The sequence below is a fragment of the Argentina anserina genome, chromosome 4, assembly GCF_933775445.1.
Source record: "Argentina anserina chromosome 4, drPotAnse1.1, whole genome shotgun sequence".
Classification (NCBI taxonomy): Eukaryota; Viridiplantae; Streptophyta; class Magnoliopsida; order Rosales; family Rosaceae; genus Argentina; species Argentina anserina.
Genome location: NC_065875.1, coordinates 10,691,870 through 10,713,414, shown reverse-complemented (window position 1 = coordinate 10,713,414; position 21,545 = coordinate 10,691,870). Strand labels below are relative to the sequence as shown.

Genomic DNA, 21,545 nt, shown 5'->3' with positions numbered 1-21,545 from the left:
ATATCGGGATATATCGCTGATTTTTACAAAACGACACGATAAGTTGATTATCAGTCTATTATATCAGTTAACCCGATAAATCAAGTCAAATGGCGATATATCGGATCAAACTCGACATATCGGTGTTTTTCTTAACGGCGTCATTTTGAAAAAAATAAATTTAAAGAATGAAAAAACTTGCGTGCAACTTAGTATGTACACGTGCGTCCGAACTCTCTCTCATTTACATACTTGGAGAATACAAATACATAATTTAAACCATTCAAAAGTTTATTTTATCAATAAAGATCATTCTTATAAAAAATCAATGCAAACAAAAATCGTTTGCTTGGCCGTTTGCATCAATCAAATGAACAGTCATGATGAAAGTTAGTAGTCTCATGATTAGCCGTTAATTTGTTTGATGCAATCGACTGAGAAAACGATTTTTGTTTGTATTAATTTTTTGCATAGATGACATTTATTGATTTATTCAACTTTAGAATTGTTTACATTGTAAAAAGTATGTAAACGAGAAAGAGTTCGGACTCACACGTACGTACTAGGTTGAACGCAAGTTTTTTCCTTTAAAGAAAGGGAAATAGTCGTTAATAACCTTAGATGACGAGAGAGTTCATACATGATGAATGATCAACTCAATCTATCCTTTAGGGACTTATTGTATTAATTAGTATTATTTATGTATTTTCATTGTCAAAACAATCAAATGTTTTTTTTCTCAAGTTTATATGGTACGATTTGATGTATAAGTTTTAATTTCTTAAGTTTATTTGGTATATTTTAAAGTATATATTGATAAATATATTAAATTTAATTAAAAATTAACAAATCCGATATATTCCGATATATCTCGATATATTCCCGATATATCTTTTTTTTTTCTCGCAACCGATACGATTCCGATAAGTGTTATTTATACCATTGGTTTTAGGTTGTTAATCAATCATTCAATCTCCGTTAGAGATTACAATTATGTCGTATTATTAAAACATATGACCATATAATCCAGAAAATAATGTATACATTCCCCGCTACAGTCAGGATTCTCGTGAATCAATATAGGCTCAAATAAAGTACGAAGAACTTTACGACCTCCAACGCACTTATAGTGTGACTTCAAACAACAGAGTGGCATGATGAGATTCTTTTTAAGAACAATGGTAGGTTGGAACAAAATAGATTCATGAATATCAGTTTAAGAACATTTCTTCAATGCGCTCATAGTGTGATCTTCAATGCACTCATAGTTCTTCACTTTTGAGTTTTCTAGAGATTTCTTCACCTTCATTCCTTCTTTTCAAGATGTTTACGGATTTAAATTTTGTTTATCTTATGTTCTCTTTCTTATATTTTTTTTAAATTTAAATTCAAATGAGGCAAACATATACTTGATTCAAGCTCAAAGCGATGCAATAAATTAAAGGGCAAATTATAAAAAAAATATCATCTTCAAACTTATATTAGAAAAATATCATTACTTATGAATTAATTATAAAAATGTCATCACATTTAAGTGGAAATTAAAAAAAAGTCAACAAAACTAGAAAAAAGTCACTTAAACAATATTTTCTGGACTGTTTTGCCATTTCTCACTTTTTTTCCCTTCTTTTTCTAATGTCGGCCATAACTTTCCCGTCTGACGATAGATTTTGACGAAATTGGTACCGTTAGAAAGATCTCGCTCCCCTCTTTCATTGATATACTACCCACTCCGAACGACCAACCGTACAAGGTGCAACAACTATCGCAAATGGTTGCCACCATCGATGGCGGTGCTCCAAGCAATTCCAGCAAAACCGAAGCTCAAGGTTCTCTAATTCTAGCTATTTTCTTCATTTTGAGCATACTTATACCAATCACATTTGAATTTTAAAAAAATTTCGCATATTTCCACATTTCCTCTCGGCATGTCGCACCTATTGTCACAACCACTGTCACACTACCTCTTACACTAACTGTCACAACAGCTATCACACCCACTGTCACAACCTTTGTCACACTAACTGTCATAAACACTATCGCACTACCTATTACACTAACTGTCACACCCACTGTCACACCTACTGTCACAACCCCTGTCACACTACCTGTCACAACCCTGTCACACTACCTGTCACAACCCTGTCACACTACCTGTCACAACTCATGTCACAACTTCTATCACACTACATGTCACAACCACTATCACACTCCCTGTCACAACCTCTGTCACAACCTCTGTCACAACCTCTGTTACAGCCTCTGTCACAACACCTGTCATAACTCACAACTCCTATCACAACCCTTATCAACCCTTATATACATGTCACAACCACTGTCCCACTACCTATCACAACCATTGTCACACCTCATGTCATAACATTTTATGTGACTATTGTGACTAGAAGAAGAAGAAGAATGACTAGAAATAACGAACATTTGACTGTTATGTGATCTTGAACTTCTCAAATCAACTCATACGATCTAAATATCGACATTAATGTGATGTCACACTCCCAACCACACTACCTATCACACTAATTATCTGTCAGTCACACGACCTGTCACACTACCTATCACACAAATATTGGTTTGTCACAGGTAGTGTGATAGGTGGTGTGACTCTCATTGTGACAATCGATGTGACTGCTATTTTGACGGGTATTGTGATGGGTAAACTCATAGTCACACTAGATTTTTGTTGTGACGGGTAATGTGACGGATATTGTGATAGATAGTGTGACGGTTAACTTGACAGTAGCTTTTTTCATCGCTATCCTTGCCTCTGCCCTCCGTGTTTGGATTCCTCATTCAACCATTTAGCCGTAAATCTTTTTAAAAAAAAAAAAATCTTTTCGGACACCCAGAAAAATGATCTGGGTACCCATGTCCAAAACCCAGAATCGACGTCGACGACGTGCTCCTCCTCCGACGGCCGGTTTCCTCGCAGAAGCAAAACTTCCTCAATCACACCACGACGACGAAGATGACTTGAAACAAGAGCCATGAGGACCTGAGCTTCACATGTAAATTTCCACGATCCCAATGACGGAGATGATCATCTCATCGAGGCAGCAGTTGAGCTTGTCCTCATCCTTAACGCGCGTGAGACGCGCCTCTGTCTCGGCGAGCAAGCCATAGATCTTTGAATGCAACGACGAGGTGATCCCGAAGGCTCGCGAGAGAGTTGTCGAGAATTGGGAGGAGTCGGTGGTTGAGGTATGTGAGGAGGACGAGAAGGAACGGGTCGCGAGCTTGAGTTAGGATGCCAGGTGTTGGAGTTGACAATGACGAAGATCCAACGAGGCAGTGGAGTCAAGGACGGTGAGATTGGCTCTAAAGTCTAAAGACAAAGAAGTCGATAATTAATTTCAGTGGAAAATTTCGTAAATTGAATGAAGTTGATGGGCAACGTTTAAGAAATTAAAATGAGTGATTTTTTTATAATTTTAAAATCTTCCTTGACTTTTTTATAAATACATGTGTGATGTGTCAAATGTGACTTTTTTTATAAGAAGCCCAAAATTAAGCTGAGTTAAGCCTACTCTGTAGGACTTAAAGAAAAATAATCAAGCCTAGTTGAATTTGAACATGGAAGAAAAAAATATATCAAATTTTAACCCGGCTCGAGCTCTTGATAAAAAGAACATATTGTTGAGAATAATCAGTCCCAACATGTCATCCATATTGTTGATGGACACTCTCCAATTGAGATTTTTGGTTGGGAGCAGATGATCTTATCCTGTGAATCAAGTGTGTTTTGTTGCTGAGGTAGTTTTTGCACCAATGCTCGGTAGGGATCTTGAAGTATGGCTGAGCATGTACTGCCTCATGATGAATATGATCACTATTTGGGGATGTTATGTACTCGTAAGGAGAATGAGAATTGGGAATGTGTAGTTTGTCAAGCTCATACTAGTTGCATCATCTATCCTATTGGCTGTGGCTATTTCATGCGGATGTGAAGGCACCTGCAACTACATCCTATTTTTGATTGTTGTAGTGCAAAGAGGATTACTTCTACTGCAATTGTTGCAGGCTTTCTATCATTTTTTTTCAACTGAATCGTAAGGCATGGCATGTGTGGTCATTTATTTTCTATTCTTTTTCGTATTTTGTTTTTAAATTTAAAGTCAAATGATCCAAGCATACGCGATTCAAGCTAAAGGTTGTTCAATAAATTAAGCTGAGTTGAGCCTACCTCGGTAGGACTTAAAGAAACATAATCAAGCCTAGCTGAATTATTTTTTGATCAAATAAGAACTTCATTAATAATAAAATTACACTGATTTTGGAGCAAATAAGTTGCTCTCACTGAGCTTCAAACTGAAAGTCCATTCTGACACTAATGAGGCAACAACCCAACTTAAACTAAGACAAGACTAACAAGACATATGTATAAGATCGAAAGATCCCCTCAAATATTGTAAGATTCAGACGGAAGCTCAAAGAAACTAACTAAAACTAAAACTAAAACGAATACAACTATAGCAAATAAAACTGTAGACGAATCATGACTACCGATGTGTAGAGCCAATGCAACCTTGATACCTCTCCTCCAACCTCGTTATTACGCCACCAACCTGGTTGCACCACCTACCTTGTAATCTCAACCTTACTGGTGTCAACAATATCTCCCCACCCACAGTCCTCATGACTAGCTTTTGATCGACCCAATCGACACTAGTTGCGATTGGAACTCGATTAACTTGAAATGCTGAACACTTAAACCTGAGACTATAGAAACCACAATCACCCCAATTTTACGACACTTGCTCCTTCCATTCATCTCGTCACCATCGTCTACTCAGTTCCTTGCTTGTACCAGCTCAAAAACTCACATGCTGCTTACGAGGGGACGAGGATACATTCATCCTTCAACCAATTACCCATCAGTGCTCCAATACATACACTATCAATGTTACTTTTATCTTCCACCGCTGATAAATTAACTGAGCAAATACGAAAATCCACCAAAATGACAAACCTAAGCCAGATCCGACTAGCTGATCACTGTCTTGTACGCTTGGAACTCGAGATCAAAACTCTTAGTAGCACTTGTATCGCCAAGCAACTAACCAACACCGTGTCGTTTTAGCTTGACTGAGATCAAAAAAGGGAAAACAAAACAAGAGACCGAATCGGGACCGCTGTAACACCACTCTAGATGGATTAGATTGCCATTAGCAAGGTATGCCCCAACAAAGATCAACCACCATCGAACCACTCCATCCCCTTCGCCGGACCGCCACAAAAGTCCTTCCTCCCACACCGTTACGCATGGAATCTCCACCATGCCAAACAATACCATCCCAAGTCAAACCCAACTTCACCCCTTCACTACGCCTCTAGAAAATCCCACCGCCGGCCATAAACAACGACTAAAGCATGGATTGAATTGTGTCTTGTCTGGCGGCAACATCACCTGACGCGCTGCCGGACGATGAGAAAGGGCATGGTTTTAATTAGCTAACGACACTTTTTGTCTAAGCCTAATTAAATTTGAACGTAGAAGAAAAAAATATATCAAATTTTAACCGAACTCAAACTCTTGATAAAAAGAACGCGACTCGACATACCTCAAGAGTCAAGCCTCAAGGTATAGACACCCTGTCTTTTCCGGGGCTAACAGCAACAGAATAAAAAAGAAAAGAAAATTACTAGAATCCACGTCGAGGGTTAAGCCAAAACCCCCCCCCCCCCCAAGGCCCCAACCATAAACCCTGAAGAAGTATGCAAACAATGACATAGCAGCAACCCCAAAAATGAGCAGGAGACACTTGAAGTCTCTGCTCTCCACCTTCTCTTCTTCCCACTTGTTCCAATCCCACCCCCATTACCAAACCCTCAATCCCTCCTTCTCCAGATTCCTCTCCTCCTCCTCCTCCTCTCCGCCCCACTCTCTCCCCGGCCTCGTCGACCCCCACGACCTCCCCCCTCCCTCCCCCACCGCCCAAGACTTCGCCTTTCTCCGCGCCCCCGTCTCCAACAACTCCCCCAACGACGCCGTTTTGATCTCCAACGCCCTCAGGACTAGTACTGATTCCTTCGGGGTCGAGACCCAGAAGCTTCTCAGGAGGTTTAGGGATGATCTGACTGAAAATTTAGTGGTGCAGGTTTTGAATCTGGTTAATAGTCCTGAGCTGGGCGTCAAGTTTTTCATTTGGGCAGGTAGACAGATTGGGTACAGTCATACATTGGCGGTATATAATGCACTGCTTGAGTTACTGGAGCGTGGCGGCGGCGGTGAGAGAGTGCCGGAGCATTTTCTAAGAGAGATTAGGGGGGAGGATAGGGAGGTGCTTGGGAAGTTGCTGAATGTGTTGATTCGGAGGTGTTGTCGGAATGGGATGTGGAATGTGGCTTTGGAGGAGCTGGGGAGGCTCAAGGATTTCGGGCACAGGCCGAGCCAGGCGACTTACAATTGCTTGGTGCAGGTGTTTTTGAGAGCTGAGAGGCTGGACACGGCGCATTTGGTTCATGGGGAGATGGTGGAGTTGGGGTTTAAGATGGATGAGTATACTTTGGGGTGTTTTGGTCATGCGCTCTGTAAAGCTGGGAGGTGGAGGGAGGGACTGGCTTTGATTGACAAGGAAGAGTTTCTGCCCAATGCTGTTGTTTATACCAAGATGATATCGGGGTTGTGTGAGGCTTCACTTTTCGATGAGGCTTTGGATTTCTTGAGTAGAATGCGATGTGATTCGTGTGTTCCGAATGTTGTAACCTATAGGACTTTGCTTTGTGGATGTTTGAGGAAAAATCAGCTTGGCAGGTGCAAGAGGATTATAAGTATGATGATCACGGAAGGGTGTTATCCTAGCCCTAGTATATTTAATTCTCTTGTTCATGCTTATTGCAGATCAGGAGATTACTCTTATGCTTATAAGTTGCTAAAGAAAATGGTTAAATGTCATTGCCAGCCAGGCTATGTGGTTTACAATATCTTGATTGGTGGTATCTGTGGAGACAAAGATTTACCTACGTTAGATCTGTTAGACATGGCTGAAAAAGCTTATGGGGAGATGCTCAATGCAGGAGTTGTGCTAAATAAGGTAAATGTAGGCAATTTTGTCCGATGTCTTTGTGGCCATGGAAAATTTGACAAAGCATACAAGGTCATCAGTGAAATGATGAGCAAAGGTTTTGTTCCCGACACTGGTACTTACTCTAAAGTTATTGGCTTTTTGTGCAATGCCTCCAAGGTAGAACAAGCTTTTTTGTTATTTAAAGAAATGAAACAAAATGGTGTTGTTCCTGATGTCTACACATATACTATCTTAATTGATAGCTTTTCTAAGGCTGGCCTTATTGAACAGGCTCAGAGTTGGTTTAGTGAAATGGTAGGAAATGGCTGTTTACCAAACGTGGTGACTTATACTGCTCTTATACATGCATACCTTAAAGCAAGGAAAGTGCGTGATGCAAATCAACTCTTTGAGATGATGTTGATTCAAGGTTGCATTCCTAATGGAGTTACTTACAGTGCCTTGATTGATGGCCACTGTAAAGCTGGAGAGACTGAAAAGGCTTGCCTGATTTATGCAAGAATGAGAGGTAATGTGGAAGTCTCTGATGTTGATATGTATTTCAATGATCAGAGTTTGATAGAGCCTAACGTTCATACTTATGGAGCTTTAGTGGATGGTTTATGTAAAGCCAACAAGGTCAAAGAGGCCAGTGACTTATTGGATGCTATGTTGGTAGAAGGTTGTGAACCTAACCACATTGTTTATGATGCTCTTATAGATGGATTTTGCAAGTCTGGGAAGCTCGATGAAGCACAAAAGGTGTTTGCTAGAATGTCAGAGCACGGATATAGTCCAAATGAGTATACATACAGCTCTTTGATTGACAGGTTGTTCAAGGATAAAAGACTAGATCTTGTTTTGAAAGTTGTGTCTAAAATGTTAGAAAACTCTTGTTCACCGAATGTTGTTATCTATACAGAGATGGTCGATGGCCTTTGTAAGGTTGGAAAGACAGATGAAGCTTATAAGCTTATGCTTATGATGGAAGAGAAAGGATGTTATCCCAACGTTGTGACTTATACTGCAATGATAGATGGGCTTGGGAAAGCAGGCAGAACAGACAAATGCATTGAGCTCTTTAAAGCAATGAGCTCCAAGGGTTGTGCTCCCAATTTTATCACCTACAAGGTTCTGATAAACCATTGCTGTGTAAATGGTCTTTTGGATGAAGCTCATAAACTATTGGATGAAATGAAACAAACGTATTGGCCAAAGCATTTGGCTGGCTACCGTAAAGTTATTGAAGGTTACAACCGAGAGTTCGTCACCTCACTTGGGATTTTAAATGAGATAAGTGAGTGCGATTCATTGCCAATTGCTCACGTTTACAGAGTTTTGGTTGATAATTTTGTAAAGGCTGGACGACTGGATGTGGCTCTGGAGCTGCATGAAGAAATCTCTTCTTCTACCCCTTTTACATCTGTGAACAAGGATATGTATACTTTACTGATCGAGAACCTATCACATGCAAATAAGCCTGATAAGGCACTACAGATGTTTGCAGAAATGATAAGGCTGGGTGGTTATCCAGAAATTAGTACATTTTTCCACCTCATCAAAGGGCTAATTAAAACTAATAGGTGGGATGAAGCTCTTCTGCTGTCGGATAGCATATGTCAGATGGTTTGTCTTTCTAACTCCCTTCTCTTTCTTACCACAGTACATTATACCAAAATCTACTCTCTTACCCATTTTTATTTTATTTTTTAGATCTACTGTTCTACATGAACTTGTCAAATATCAGATGCTTTAACCCTTTGTTCTGTTGTAATAATTTAATCCTATTTAGATGTGTGTACAGTGCAGTATATAACACTGTTACTAACCAGTATCCTAAGGCTTAATCTTTTCTTCTGCTTGCTACCTATTAGCTTTTATATTTCTCATTCAATCCTTCTTTTGTGCATTAGTTTTTGGGTTAAAAGGAGTCTTTCTATTTGGCATGAAAAAGAAAATATTTGTGCCCCATTAGTTTTTGCTTTTCCGTTTTTCCCTTCTTTTTTATTCTGATTGTTTCAGTATCAATTTATTTGGCAGGATATCCGATGGCTTCTGCAAGAAGAGACATATGACAGGAAGTAGTTTGTTTTCTACCCAATGATTGCTGTTCAGTGCTCACTTGTTCAGTCGATGACTCACTGGACAAAGCATGGGCAAAAGGCTTATGGCAGATGGTGCTGAATGGGCATATGGAGGTCACTGCTGCTAGAATTTGTTTACTGCTCCAATACCATTTTCATCCTTGATCGTCACAAGGTTAGAAACTCAGCATACTCTTTTTTATGCCTCTGGAAAGTAGTGTTAAAATGTACCACTATTTGATACTGTTTAGGGATAAACTTACATGCTCTTCCTCATGATAAGTAGGTGATATGTCTAGCTTTGTGAGTATGTTTCTGATGTTACTCATCGAGTGTAAACTTTGATGGTTTTGATTCCATGGGGTAGTTGTTGCTCTATAGTTAATCATGTGTAGGTTCTGATCTTTCCAAACATGTTTTTTTTTTGTCCTTTTATGGTAAGACATGCGTGCAAACAACATGCAAGTACATTTGTATCATTTCTCTGAGAACTCTCTATACTCCTTTTGGCATTGGGGTTTAGGTTATGTGCAAATTTCTCACTACTCTGATGGGGTGAGGTAGCAGAATGTTGCTGTGTTTTAATGGGTTTTCTTTTTTCTCCGTTTCTTGTTTTTTTTTTGTTCTATTCAATTTTGGGACTTAGCAGTTGAAAATTATATGTAGGCTATAGTGTCCATACCCGAACCCTTGTCTCAAAAGGCCTACGACAGTGTACACTGTAATTTCTTTTCCCAGACACTTGTGGTTGAAGGAGTATATGTATCTAACATAAATATGATTAAGTCATTCTCGGTCATCACTCAGCTATCTGGATCTCCACCATTTCAGTTTTGTCATCTATATAAGTTATCTTATCTGGTTATATTTTGTATATGGAAGGTGGAAGAACATATGGGTAGAAGAATGGATGCAACATTTAACATTAATTTAGAGGTTCTTTGAGATTTTATGTGACCGTGGTCTTTAAGTTCAGAATTATTATGTTCCTTGGAGTATGGTCAAATTTATTCTCCATTTTTCCACTGTAGGACAATTTCACATGATTTCACTCAAAGAACAGTTGATTGAAGTCAGTCATGAAAACCGGGCCATGGGAAGACACAATCATCGAGAATTTATTTAACAGCTGGTCCAGCCATGACAGAACTAGAAATATGGAGGGATTCGATCTGTTTGGTCCATTGTTGAAGGTATTCTTTCTGCTGATAGATTGTTTGATCTGCTGTTATGCGTGTTGCACATAAGTGATGCATCGTTTTCTCAAATGTTTCTAGAAGGAGATTGGGTCGGTTATTCTTTTCTTAAACAATTAAATAATTATTCTTTTTCAGAAACAACCGAGACATAAAGTTCTAGAATATCCATTACCATTACAGTTAGTTTCACTAGATGAATCCTTAGAAGTAAAACCTCTTACAAAATCTGAAATTTTCAGTTCTATGCAAGCATTTCCATGTCTTTGGCTGAATTTAAGACCTTATGAAAAATGACATTATTACAGATATTGTTTTTTGAATTGCATTATTACAGATAGTTGTGATGACCAAAATGTAAATTATTTGAGTGGAGTAAGTGTTTATTTCTTTTCTCCTGCTTTTTTGGCCCCCGAATTTTTTGTTTGTTTTGTTTCCCTTATCTTGAATAAAATGAGGTCCAATTCGTTTTTGGAATTGCATGGTGAAGTTTCTGAGTGTCTTAGCTGACTGCTTAGTATTAATTGTCTGGCGAATAGGTCGCATACTGCCAATTGCAACTTTCTATTTTCAGATATGTTCTTATGTTTCTTCTTGTTGTAGATGTTGTCAACCTCTTGAACATGGCATCAACATGGTTTGTTCTATCTCCCAAATGATGTGAAACAAAAAGAAGTCAGGAAGAAAGAGTGGGATAGTTTCAGACATGATTAGGAATCAACATGGCAAGCTCGAGCAGAATGTACAACATCTATTGGTTGCACTGATGATCTCCTTCAGTTTATGCCTAATGAATGACTCCCTCCAAGCAATAATTTAGGTGAAACTGTTGGAAGGCAGAATTAGTGTGGCCTCGTTATTGGAATGTGGTGAGAATTAGTGCGTTTGAATGATAAATGAACTTGATTGATCCTTGCAAATGGAAGTTGATTATGGGGTAGGGTAATCAAGGGTAATGAGATCAAATAGGTATCATTTGAAGGCAAGGGTTGTACTCCATTGCGCCTATTTTTACTGGTAGCAATTTCTTGTTCTCATTTGAATTGGTAATTGTTAAACTGTGGCCAGGGATCAAAACCTGCTTTCTAGTAGTGCTGGAACATGAGGTTTCTAGCATGCAGTTGCCTGAAATGTTTCCTGCCAAACGTTTTGGATATTCAAGGGGAGATACTGCTGTTTTGGAACTTCTGTAGTGCAATTGTCAAATTGCCTTGTGCACTGGAAAGAGTTGTTTCTGGGTTTTGTTGCTGTCTGCAATTAGCTCAAGTGAAAAGACCTGATGCTGGTTCCCCTTTCCCTATATTTGAGACTTATTTTTGCACAGCCTCCACAAACTGCCACTCGAACTCATTGGCTTGGCGCATCAGAGAGATGACCAGGTTAAAATTGACCAGGGCATGCATGTATATGGAAGCTAGCTAGGAACGAAATCAGATAACGTCACACACGTTTTCCTTAGTCCATGGAAATAAGAGATGGAGCTTTCGGGTGGTTTTGGGTTAGTTTTAGTTGTTATTTCAGTAACAGTTGGTGGAATGGTGGCTTAATGCCGACTCTTAGACTGTGACCATAATATTTCTTTTTTTACTGGCATTATACACATAGCATTTTGAAAACTTCACACGGCCTTTGAAAACCATTATGCTGCTATGCCCTTGTCTTGAATACTTAAATTTTGAAATATCTGAACTAATTTCGAATGTCTTCACCTTAAAGGATATATCTAAAGGGAGGATGAATACAAAAGATTAATATTAAGCAGTTCTAAATTCAGAGCCTCATTTTCCAATCTTCCTTGAAAGGTTTGACGCTCCCGTTTGTCAAGGAAAACACCCCAGACTTGCCTGTGTGCCAAACAAATTTAAAACAAAATAGTGTTTGTTCACCCCGGTGACGTTCAACCATTAATTTTTTAAAATCTCCAAGTTCAAACCGTTCAAACACTAAATTAATTTTTGAAAATCATCTCTGCAAAAAAAAAATTTATTTAGGCCTCCAGATTTTTAAAAATTATTAAGCAGTCTAGATTTTTAATAATTTTTAAAAATTATGAAACTGAGTTAGGTGTTTGGTAAACAAAATTATAGGTGATTATAATTGAATCTCACACTCTCCAATGCATAATAAGCTAGGTTTTTGGTGCTTTTGATTGTAGAACAATAGATCATTTTTATCTTTTATCTTATTACCCTCATCTTATCTTCTTTAAAACCACGCACGCACGACATCGGCTTAGACTGGAGTTTCAATGGATAAGCGATCGACGTCAAAGCTCTGGCTCACTAAGGTATCCTGATTATCAACCCATCACAAGCTTATTTGGTAAGGCTTTAATATTATTTGTGTCATAGTAGTAGTGTTCAAGAGAGCTTGCTTGAATTTAGAGGACTTCCTTTTGTTCAAAGGGAAAATTATTGTTTGGTACCAAATGCTAGCTGAAATTATAAAAAGATCATCCATTGTTTGCCAATTATATAATGGTCAACTTCTTTATACTGAAACTATAAAATGGTCTAAAAAGTTTATTTAAAATTATAAAATAGTAACTTTTCTAATTTATCATGAGGGTTGTACCCCTATCTCACACTATCTAACCAAATTCAGAGAATCTCTATCTAACCGAATTTCACAGTTAAAGAAAAGCACGACTCACCATTTTCGTCTCCTTCCTTTTATGAATTCAGAAAATCTCCCACGGCTCTCATACATCCTCCGCTGACTTTGCCAGTTAGCTTCGTCGCCGTCGTTGTCGATGCCTTTGCCGCCGCCGTCGTTCTCTTTCCTTTTGACAGTTCTAGCTTTTTCCAAGTTCGCTTGCTCTCCTGCAAGCTTAGTTGTTGCCACTATCGTCAATTCAGGTTAGTTTCGGCTCAATCCGATTTGATTTAATCTTCTCCTTCGTTTCATTTTGGTTTTGATCATGGATTTTGTGTTTTTTTTTTCAATTCCAATTCGAGCTATTAACTTATGTCTTGGTTTAGTTGAGTAATCCAACTGAGGAGAGAGGCCCGACATGAGCTTGAAAGATGGCATGTCAGTCACTGGTGTGTGAGCAGTCCATCTGGCTTGCTTTGCACACTCTTTGTTTCCTGTTACACGAGAAGCTACAATCAGTAACACAACATGTCACAGATGAAATTAATAAGTCACACTACATGTCACACAAAAAATAGTAAGATACATTACCTGTTACACTAGCAGTCACACGGTTTCATTACAATTACAACACTAGTCACAAGGGCAGTCACATATAGCTCCAATGAATATATAAAAACAAGGCAGTAGATAGGACACAGAAAACAACATAATTCACATTCATGGAAACACCAAAAAACATTGTTTGTTCTTGTTCTTAAGTTAATACATACTAAAACATATAAAATAGATCAGGTTCTACCTATCTAGGTGTCCAAAAACATCAAACATCAAATTCCTTCTCCCTCTTCTTCTCCAGTTTGTAGAGTTAGTCAAGAGTTATGATGAATGTTCGATTACTCGACATCAATATTTAACCCTGTAAGCATCGTTAGTAGTATAAAGCAAGAGGGTGTCGTTCACAAACCGGGGATCCAGCCACGACTTAGGATCACAAACACTTAACACGAATTCATAAAGATATAAAAGAGTTTGATATATAGGATCGGTATCAAAGATAAAAACAGTAAATAAAACCTAAACTAATATATACATGTGATCAACCAATCAACACATAAGCAATCACCAAAACAAATCATACAAAGCTAACGAAAATCAGATTCTAGTACTCCTTTAAGAATCATGCCGAGACACTATCATGAATAACTAAGGTTGGATCATGCAATTAGGGTCCTAAGCAGTAACCTAAACACATAGACAATTAACACATTCGATTCTTCCCACGCGGTCTTAATCGAAATCTAACATACTTATTCTACCATGCAACTCCAAATCCACGCATATTGAATTCATTAAGCATGTCACCTACTTAACCCCCAATCATGCAATTTCGAAAATCACATAGAAAAGATAAACATGTTCATAGCATAAGTCATAAATCCAACAACCTAAATATCATGCTACAAGCGTATACATAACACATAGATACTTTCGAAATCACACAAAGACATGTCACGGCATAAACTAAAATCATAGAACTAAAAACCTAAAATCGCAACTTTATATAATTTGAAAACAAGTAACTATCTCATAGACAAAATTGAAACAAGTTTACAATATACAAATCGCATGCTCATCCAAGAACAAGAAAAACCAAAAACCGACTTTAAACATAGAGAGAATCATGGTTACACTTTATTAATCAAGCAATCTCACAAAGTATAGCCGTGGCTTATAAGTGGATGGAACCTCTTCACAAGCGTGCTTGAAGCTATAGATTGGTGGAGAATGGTGGAATCGGTTTTAGGATTTCTTGGAAGGGTGAGTATGGAATTCGGTAAAGCTAAGGCTTGTGCTTGTGTGCAAGGTTGATGATCAATGAATGGGGAGGCCGAGCCTCTATATATAGAAGTCAATGAAGCCCTCTATGCCGTCCCTTGTAGGAGATAGAATCCAATTTGGAAGCTGAAATGTTCTTTAATATGGACTTTGATTCATGTACTCCAAATCCAACTTGATGTATGAAACCAAATCCAATAGGGAAACATATATGGGTTGCACGACATCTCTCTTTGTCCAACTAGGAATAGCTAGGCCGGCCTCTTCTTCTCCTTCTTCAACTCGGACATGATTTCCTTGTCTCACTAGGAATGCATCACGGCATCACTACTCTTTGTCCAAGTATGATTTGTCTTTCCTGAAAAGAAATCGACGATTAAGGAATAGGAAAGAATGAAAATAGGAAAGTAGAGTCCTAGTCGAGTAAGGAATCCTAGCTCAATAAGGATTTCTAACACTTAACACAATTTCATCATCAAATCATTCAATTTCAGAATAGCTCCACTTAGAACATACAAATGACAATTATGAACCTAAAACAACTAAATAAGAAGTAACAAAGCATAAGAATATGGCATATATATATTAAGAACGTCACACTATGTGCTCCTATCAAGTTACCCTGAATTGTTTTCTCCGTTGTACCAACATTGTTGTTCTGCCTCTCCTTCTCATCTTGATCCTTCTTCTCTTGCTCTTTTTCCTTCTCCTTAACCTCTTCATTGTTCGGCTCACAATTTACTTGCTTTAGGGTTCTGACTGATTCTTGGGAGTTGTCAAGTAAACTGATAATTTTGCTGAGTTCTTCTATTTTCTCATACTTCTCCTTCATCACTCTCCTAAGATCCTCTACCTCAAGTTGCATCTTTTCAACTTGTGACTCACCTTCCATCAGTTGCGTTGTCAGGGACTCATTCTCCAAGTTCTTAATCCCGGTGAGTTCTTCTATTCTCTCATCCTTCTCCTTGATTACTCCTCGAGCTCTTCTACCTCAAGTTTCATCTTTTCATCCTGGGGCTGACTTTCTATTATTTGTGATTGTGGGAACTCAATGTCCAATGGCTCTACCTCCTCATTTGTGCTGAACTCAGGGTCTTGGCTGATATTACGGAACAATATCTTAAGCAAATAAATGTCACACATTAAGTCACAATAGTAGATACAACTATAGATTCAGAAATACATACGTTAACACTTGTAGAGTCACACATTAAGTCACAGTACTAGATACAACAACATACAAAAACATATAAAAATGAAGAATGCCATTGATACATACCGCAATGCGATTACTATCATACTTGGCAATGGTCTTGCAAAGCTGAGAAAGATCCCACTTTCGAGCAAGAAGACAATCACTTTCTCTACCTTTAATTGCACTCACAACTGCTGTGTTCTCACACAGGCAATATTAGTTGGAAATTCAAAATAATTTGTTAATGTTATCAAACAAATCTTAGTATATGAGAAATAAAGAAAAACAAGAATAATCAAGGCTTACTAAATGTGGTTGCACCCTGCAGTTCCTCTCTCTAGGGTAGCATGAAAGCTGTGTTCGATTTCCCTAGCCCAAGAATACTCAATGATAGGTGTTTGACCCCACAGTGCCTTTACATACTCCCAGGCTAGAAATGATTATGAGTTGGGTAAAAAGAACTGGGACAACATTTCAAGCAATATTAGCCTTACGACATCTGAGTTCCGCTCTTCATCATCTTCATCTGGCCCCTTTTGATTTATCAACGTATCCAAGGCATCAACCACTTTCTTCCTGGTTTCTTCCTGGTCAGCCGGTTTGCAAGCACTAGTTTTCCAAATATCTTTTCTGCCCCTTTTACGATCTCCTTTGAATTTGAGTCAACATATATACCTTCAAGTCTAAGACCAAATAATTTGGAAATAAACTTGTCAGATATTTTGTACATCTTTCGTGCAAATACAAACTACTTCTTTTTAACATCATAACACTCCATTATATTCTTTATTATGTTGTTTAACTTGTGCATCATTTTGCTTGCCAAAGCTCCGTCAAAGATAGCAGAAAAGAACTGTTCAAAGGGCCCCTCCCTCAGGATTTGGACAGTGCATGCTGAAATCTTGTTCTGATATCTGCTTGGATCCGGAAACGCATATCTATAAAGTTTTGTACTGGCCTTACTGCTGCATTTCATGAATAAAATCAGTCACATAATAAGCCATACAACCAATCACACTAGCATCTACAACTAGTATATACAGTCATGTGCAGTAGCAGTAGTAGTCACACAATCAATTACAATATATACTACAATATCAGTATTGCCACAGTTTAAGTCACAGTAATAGGCGCACTTCACATACAATCACAACAAACATTCAGATAAATTATATGCAATCACATAATTGATGTAGCAGATTCAACGATATTTTATCTTTCTTGGCTAGTGCATTCTTCTTCGCCACTATCAATTTATGTCCTTGCACTTTCTTCCTCGGATGTCTATCTTCTTCCTCACTTTTCTTTTGGCTCGGTGGGGCTTTCCTTTTCGAATCTACATAGAATCAATTTAGAGTTTAGCATTTTAGCGTATTGAGTAACACATACAACTACACTACGGGCCACACCTACTGTCACACCTCCTATGACATTACCAACCACACCTACTATCACACCTAGTGTCACAATACCACCCACACCTACTATCACACTACTAGCCACACATACATCTACATTACGAGCCACACAAAAAGATACATTGCAGTCACACTATTAGCTTCAGATTCATGGATTTTTACCTTTTTTCCGATCGTACTTCATCTCGCTCATTTTTTCGTCAAAGTTTGAATCGTCATCGGAATGGATTCAGGCTCTATCTATTCCCCTTTTTGCCATTTTTGTCCTGTATAACACAACCAAGAAATTCAAATCCAAACCGGGTTCAACAACAAAATCAAACAGAATAGAGATAGAGAGGGAGGGAGGGAGTGAGAGACGCTGAGACTTACAATCTAACGATGGCAGCGGAGTCGAGATTCAGATCGGTGATAATTGGTGAAGGAAAGAGAATCGATGTGAATCAGTGAGAATCGGTGAAGAAAGGAGAGCGAATCAGTAACTGTTTTTCTTCTCTCTACTTCTTCGCTTCGTTGAAAGTGGTGCGCCGTTTTGAGGTGAACGTTTTAGGAGAGCGAAGTAACCGTTTTGAGGTGAGGTGAGGGATCTATGAGAGAGAAACTCAATTGAGGATAAGATTTTTCTCGGTGGCAAACTTATAATTGTTAAGAACTTCTTGGACAACAATTTAATAATTTTAAATCGATGACTTAATTATAATTTTCAATCTGTCAGTGACTAGTTTATAATAAAATATTCAGATTATGACTTTTTTATGAGAACCCCTTGTTCAAATCATTTGAACAGTTATGATAAAATTTACCTTGAACAAACCTCTAAAATAATTACTGGTTGTTGAAAAAAGAAAAAGAAAAGGAAATTACGGTATTTTACTTTTACAATTTTAGAGAAATAAAGGGAAAAACCCTCCTAAACCCACACTCTCATCACTCTCTGCTCCATATTCCGACTCACAAAAATGTTCCTCCTCCAGCGGCGTTGGGCCCCCGCACTCTCCGCCGCCCCTTTCCATCTCCGCCGCTACATCCAATCCGCCGCAGCCGCCCTCCTCGACGACTCGGACTCGGACTCCTCCTTCCCCCGACCCGACCCGAAGTACGACGAGACCATCCTCGCCGTGCCGCGTCTAACCTCCGGCAAAAGCATCGCGGCGAAAGAGCGGAAGGCCGGGCGCGTCCCGAGCATCATATTCGAGCAAGAGGACGGCCAGCACGGCGGCAACAAGCGCCTCATCTCCGTCCGCACCAACCAGATCCGCAAGCTCCTCAATCACCTCGGCCGCTCCTTCTTCCTCTCCCGCCTCTTCCACCTCGAGGTCCGCTCCGACTTCGATGATGCCGACGGTGACTTCGTCGAGAGAGTCCGTGTCTTGCCGCGCTTGGTATTCCTCTTTCGATCTTGTTACAGATTTGAATTTGCTGCTAGGTTTTGGTCTGATGTATTGAGCTGAAATGTATATATATATATGTATGCTGTTGTGATAGGTTCAACTGCACTCGAGCACCGATGCACCGCTTAATGTGACCTTCATTAGGGCCCCTTCAGATGCTTTGTTGAAAGTTGAAGTTCCTCTTGTGTTTATAGGGGAAGATGTCTCTCCTGGATTGAAGAAAGGTAACGAGCTTTGATATTTCGCAGTCTATCAATGTTTGATATTATATCTGATTGTTCATACCTCATAGGGTCAATTGTAGTTTAATATATTATGTGTATGGGAAACCATTGGGTGCTGTATTTGATTAATTGGAAAATGATCGGTAGTGTTTTGTTGAAGATCAGCTTTTGATACCGGTGACTGGGCATGTGAAGTTTGGAGAATGTTACCTAGCATGTAGCAACTTAGCTTGGAGAGTCGATTAGTTCAGTAATTTGTTATCATGTATTTGGTTCGCAGTATAGCTTCATAAGTCTGGGTATCATCCATGAGTGAGACTAGATACCGGTCAAATACCATATCATCTTCATTTGACTCATTAGAGCAGCAATAACTGTCTATGCTAACTTCCTCAAATTTTTTCTTTTGAAAAAGAAAAACACTGTTGATGCTAATAATACCTTTGTTTACAGAAAGTAAAAAAATGAAGTAGAAGGGTACCATACTGCCTTCGCAATGTGATGACTTTGTTAATTACATATGCTAGATGTGCAACTCGAAACTTTGAATTCCTAAAAAGTTTCTATGAACTGGAATTGTTAGTATACAAATCTCACATGTATAATAAGAAGCAAGGAATTGTTGGATGGCTGGGCAAATTATGGTTAACATGCTGAAGTCATAGATGTCAAGCTTAAAATCATGAGTGAGGTTTGAGCTTTGGTATGTGTATTAAGAACCAACACCTTATATGCCTCGCTGTATCATGGTAAACATGCTAAAGCCATGTATGTGAAGTTCAGTTTCAATATATATATATGCGTGAATGAGGTATGAGCTCAGAGGACGCTTGCATTGTTTTAGTCTGGACCGCCTATAGCTATATCTGCCCCGCAATTTCAAAGTGATCAAATTTCTGTTAGCTTTATGTGCTAGGTGGCTTACTTTATAGTTTCTATTTCATTCTTTTTTGTAAAGCCCTATGTTTACATTTTTTTTTTGGATAAAGAATTTAGCGAATTATGTGGTACTTGGAAATATAGGGAAATGCACACGCTTGTTGTAGTGGCTGTTGTATTATGTCTAAAAACCTGAAGTCTTGGAAGTGAAAGTATATTTTACCGAGTGAAATGCACGCTTGTTTTGTGCTGTTGTGTTTTGTCTAAAATGATGAGGTCGTGAAACTGGAGGTCAGTTTAAGAATATTTCACACATTTGGTAAATCGGAGCTTTGATACTTCCACCAGAGTCTAGACTTTAAACGAGACTTGTATATTGTAATTTTAGCTCCATCATTCTAAATAGATTGAATTTCTATTGGCTCGTGTACAATGGGTTATAGTACGTTCCAATAATTTCTTGGAATCATATCAATCTTTTCCTATTAGCTATTTATCTAGCGATCTGATCAAGTAAAATCAGTTTGTTTTCTTGGTAATGATTTTTCATCAAATAAGTTACACCGTCTTTCCACATATTTGCAGGTGCATATTTAAATACAATCAAGAGGAAAGTAAAGTTCCTTTGTCCAGCGGATGTAATTCCTCCGTATATTGAAGTGGATCTGAGTGAGTTGGATGTTGGCCAAAAGATAGTAATGGGCGACCTCAGGGTTCATCCGACTCTAAAGCTTATTCAGTCGAAAGATGAGCCCATTTGTAAGATCATGGGTTCAAGAGTTTCCGAACAACAAAAGAAAACTAAATAGTTGCTGCATTTGGATTTTTGTGCTCATTAGTACGAGACTCTACTGCCTCCAGCTCCTTCTCGGTTTATTGTTGACATGTTTAGCCCCTTATATCTTGATCTGTAATGGCTTTAGAGGACTATGGGATGGAATCTCATGACTGTCTTCACCTCCTTTTTTGCATCTCTGGGTGTGCTTCTCTTTTTCGCAAGGGATATTGTGTAAGTTGATCAGAAAAATGTCATTAAATATAAAGAGAGCGGGTCTGCTCCGGAATTAATAAGCATGGTAGTTATCAGCTAACATATATTCTGTAGCTCAGTTTCTGTATTCCTTATTTCGGATGCAGGAGCATCCAAGTGAATTTCCAATATTCATTGCGGGTTTGGTAGTTTATCTATATTTGAAAGAATCAATAGCTGTTTTCTCTCCCGTATTGGTGGGAAAGAGCACGTTCTCCTTTTAAGCAAAACAACTATTTCATACCCTGAACAACGATTATCCAGATAGTCGTTGATTCTATCACCATCTGGAGAAACCAGTTGAACATATCACCAAGAGCTCAACTGATCCCTTTCAAAGCTTTAAAAGGGTGTTCTTCCCCAACTAGGCAATCTTGAAGCAAAAAATGCTGGAGGACTTAAGAACCAAAGAAAAACACACCCAAAAAAATGAGGGCAAGATTAAATTTTTAGTGATGAAATTGGAATTTTATCAAGGAAGGGTGAGTGATATTGTTTTGTTGTACACAAAACACATTATGTTAAACCCCCTTAAGATGCTGCAAGATCCATCTTCATCAAAAAATTATCATAAGTCCACCCATGCTAAGAATCCGTTGATCATCATATTATCACGAATATTGTGTAAATTAAAAAAAATTCGTGATATTTCCTTAAATATCAAACAATATTTAGTCAGTATACAGGATT

At 38.5% G+C, this 21,545-nt stretch overlaps 2 protein-coding genes across 2 annotated transcripts; both read left to right on the top strand.

Annotated features, from left to right (window-relative positions):
* The first annotated feature begins 5,744 nt into the window (after positions 1–5,744).
* Positions 5,745–11,812, top strand: LOC126790270 (pentatricopeptide repeat-containing protein At1g06710, mitochondrial). Its single transcript, XM_050516445.1, has 4 exons — positions 5,745–8,630; positions 9,045–9,263; positions 10,120–10,281; positions 10,888–11,812. Exons 1-2 carry the CDS (start codon positions 5,745–5,747, stop codon positions 9,087–9,089), a joined length of 2,931 nt encoding a protein of 976 aa, XP_050372402.1. The 3' UTR covers positions 9,090–9,263; positions 10,120–10,281; positions 10,888–11,812.
* A 6,459-nt stretch (positions 11,813–18,271) lies between these two features.
* Positions 18,272–20,914, top strand: LOC126790272 (uncharacterized). Its single transcript, XM_050516450.1, has 3 exons — positions 18,272–18,713; positions 18,817–18,946; positions 20,411–20,914. Exons 1-3 carry the CDS (start codon positions 18,291–18,293, stop codon positions 20,632–20,634), a joined length of 777 nt encoding a protein of 258 aa, XP_050372407.1. The 5' UTR covers positions 18,272–18,290; the 3' UTR covers positions 20,635–20,914.
* The last annotated feature ends 631 nt before the right edge of the window (positions 20,915–21,545 follow it).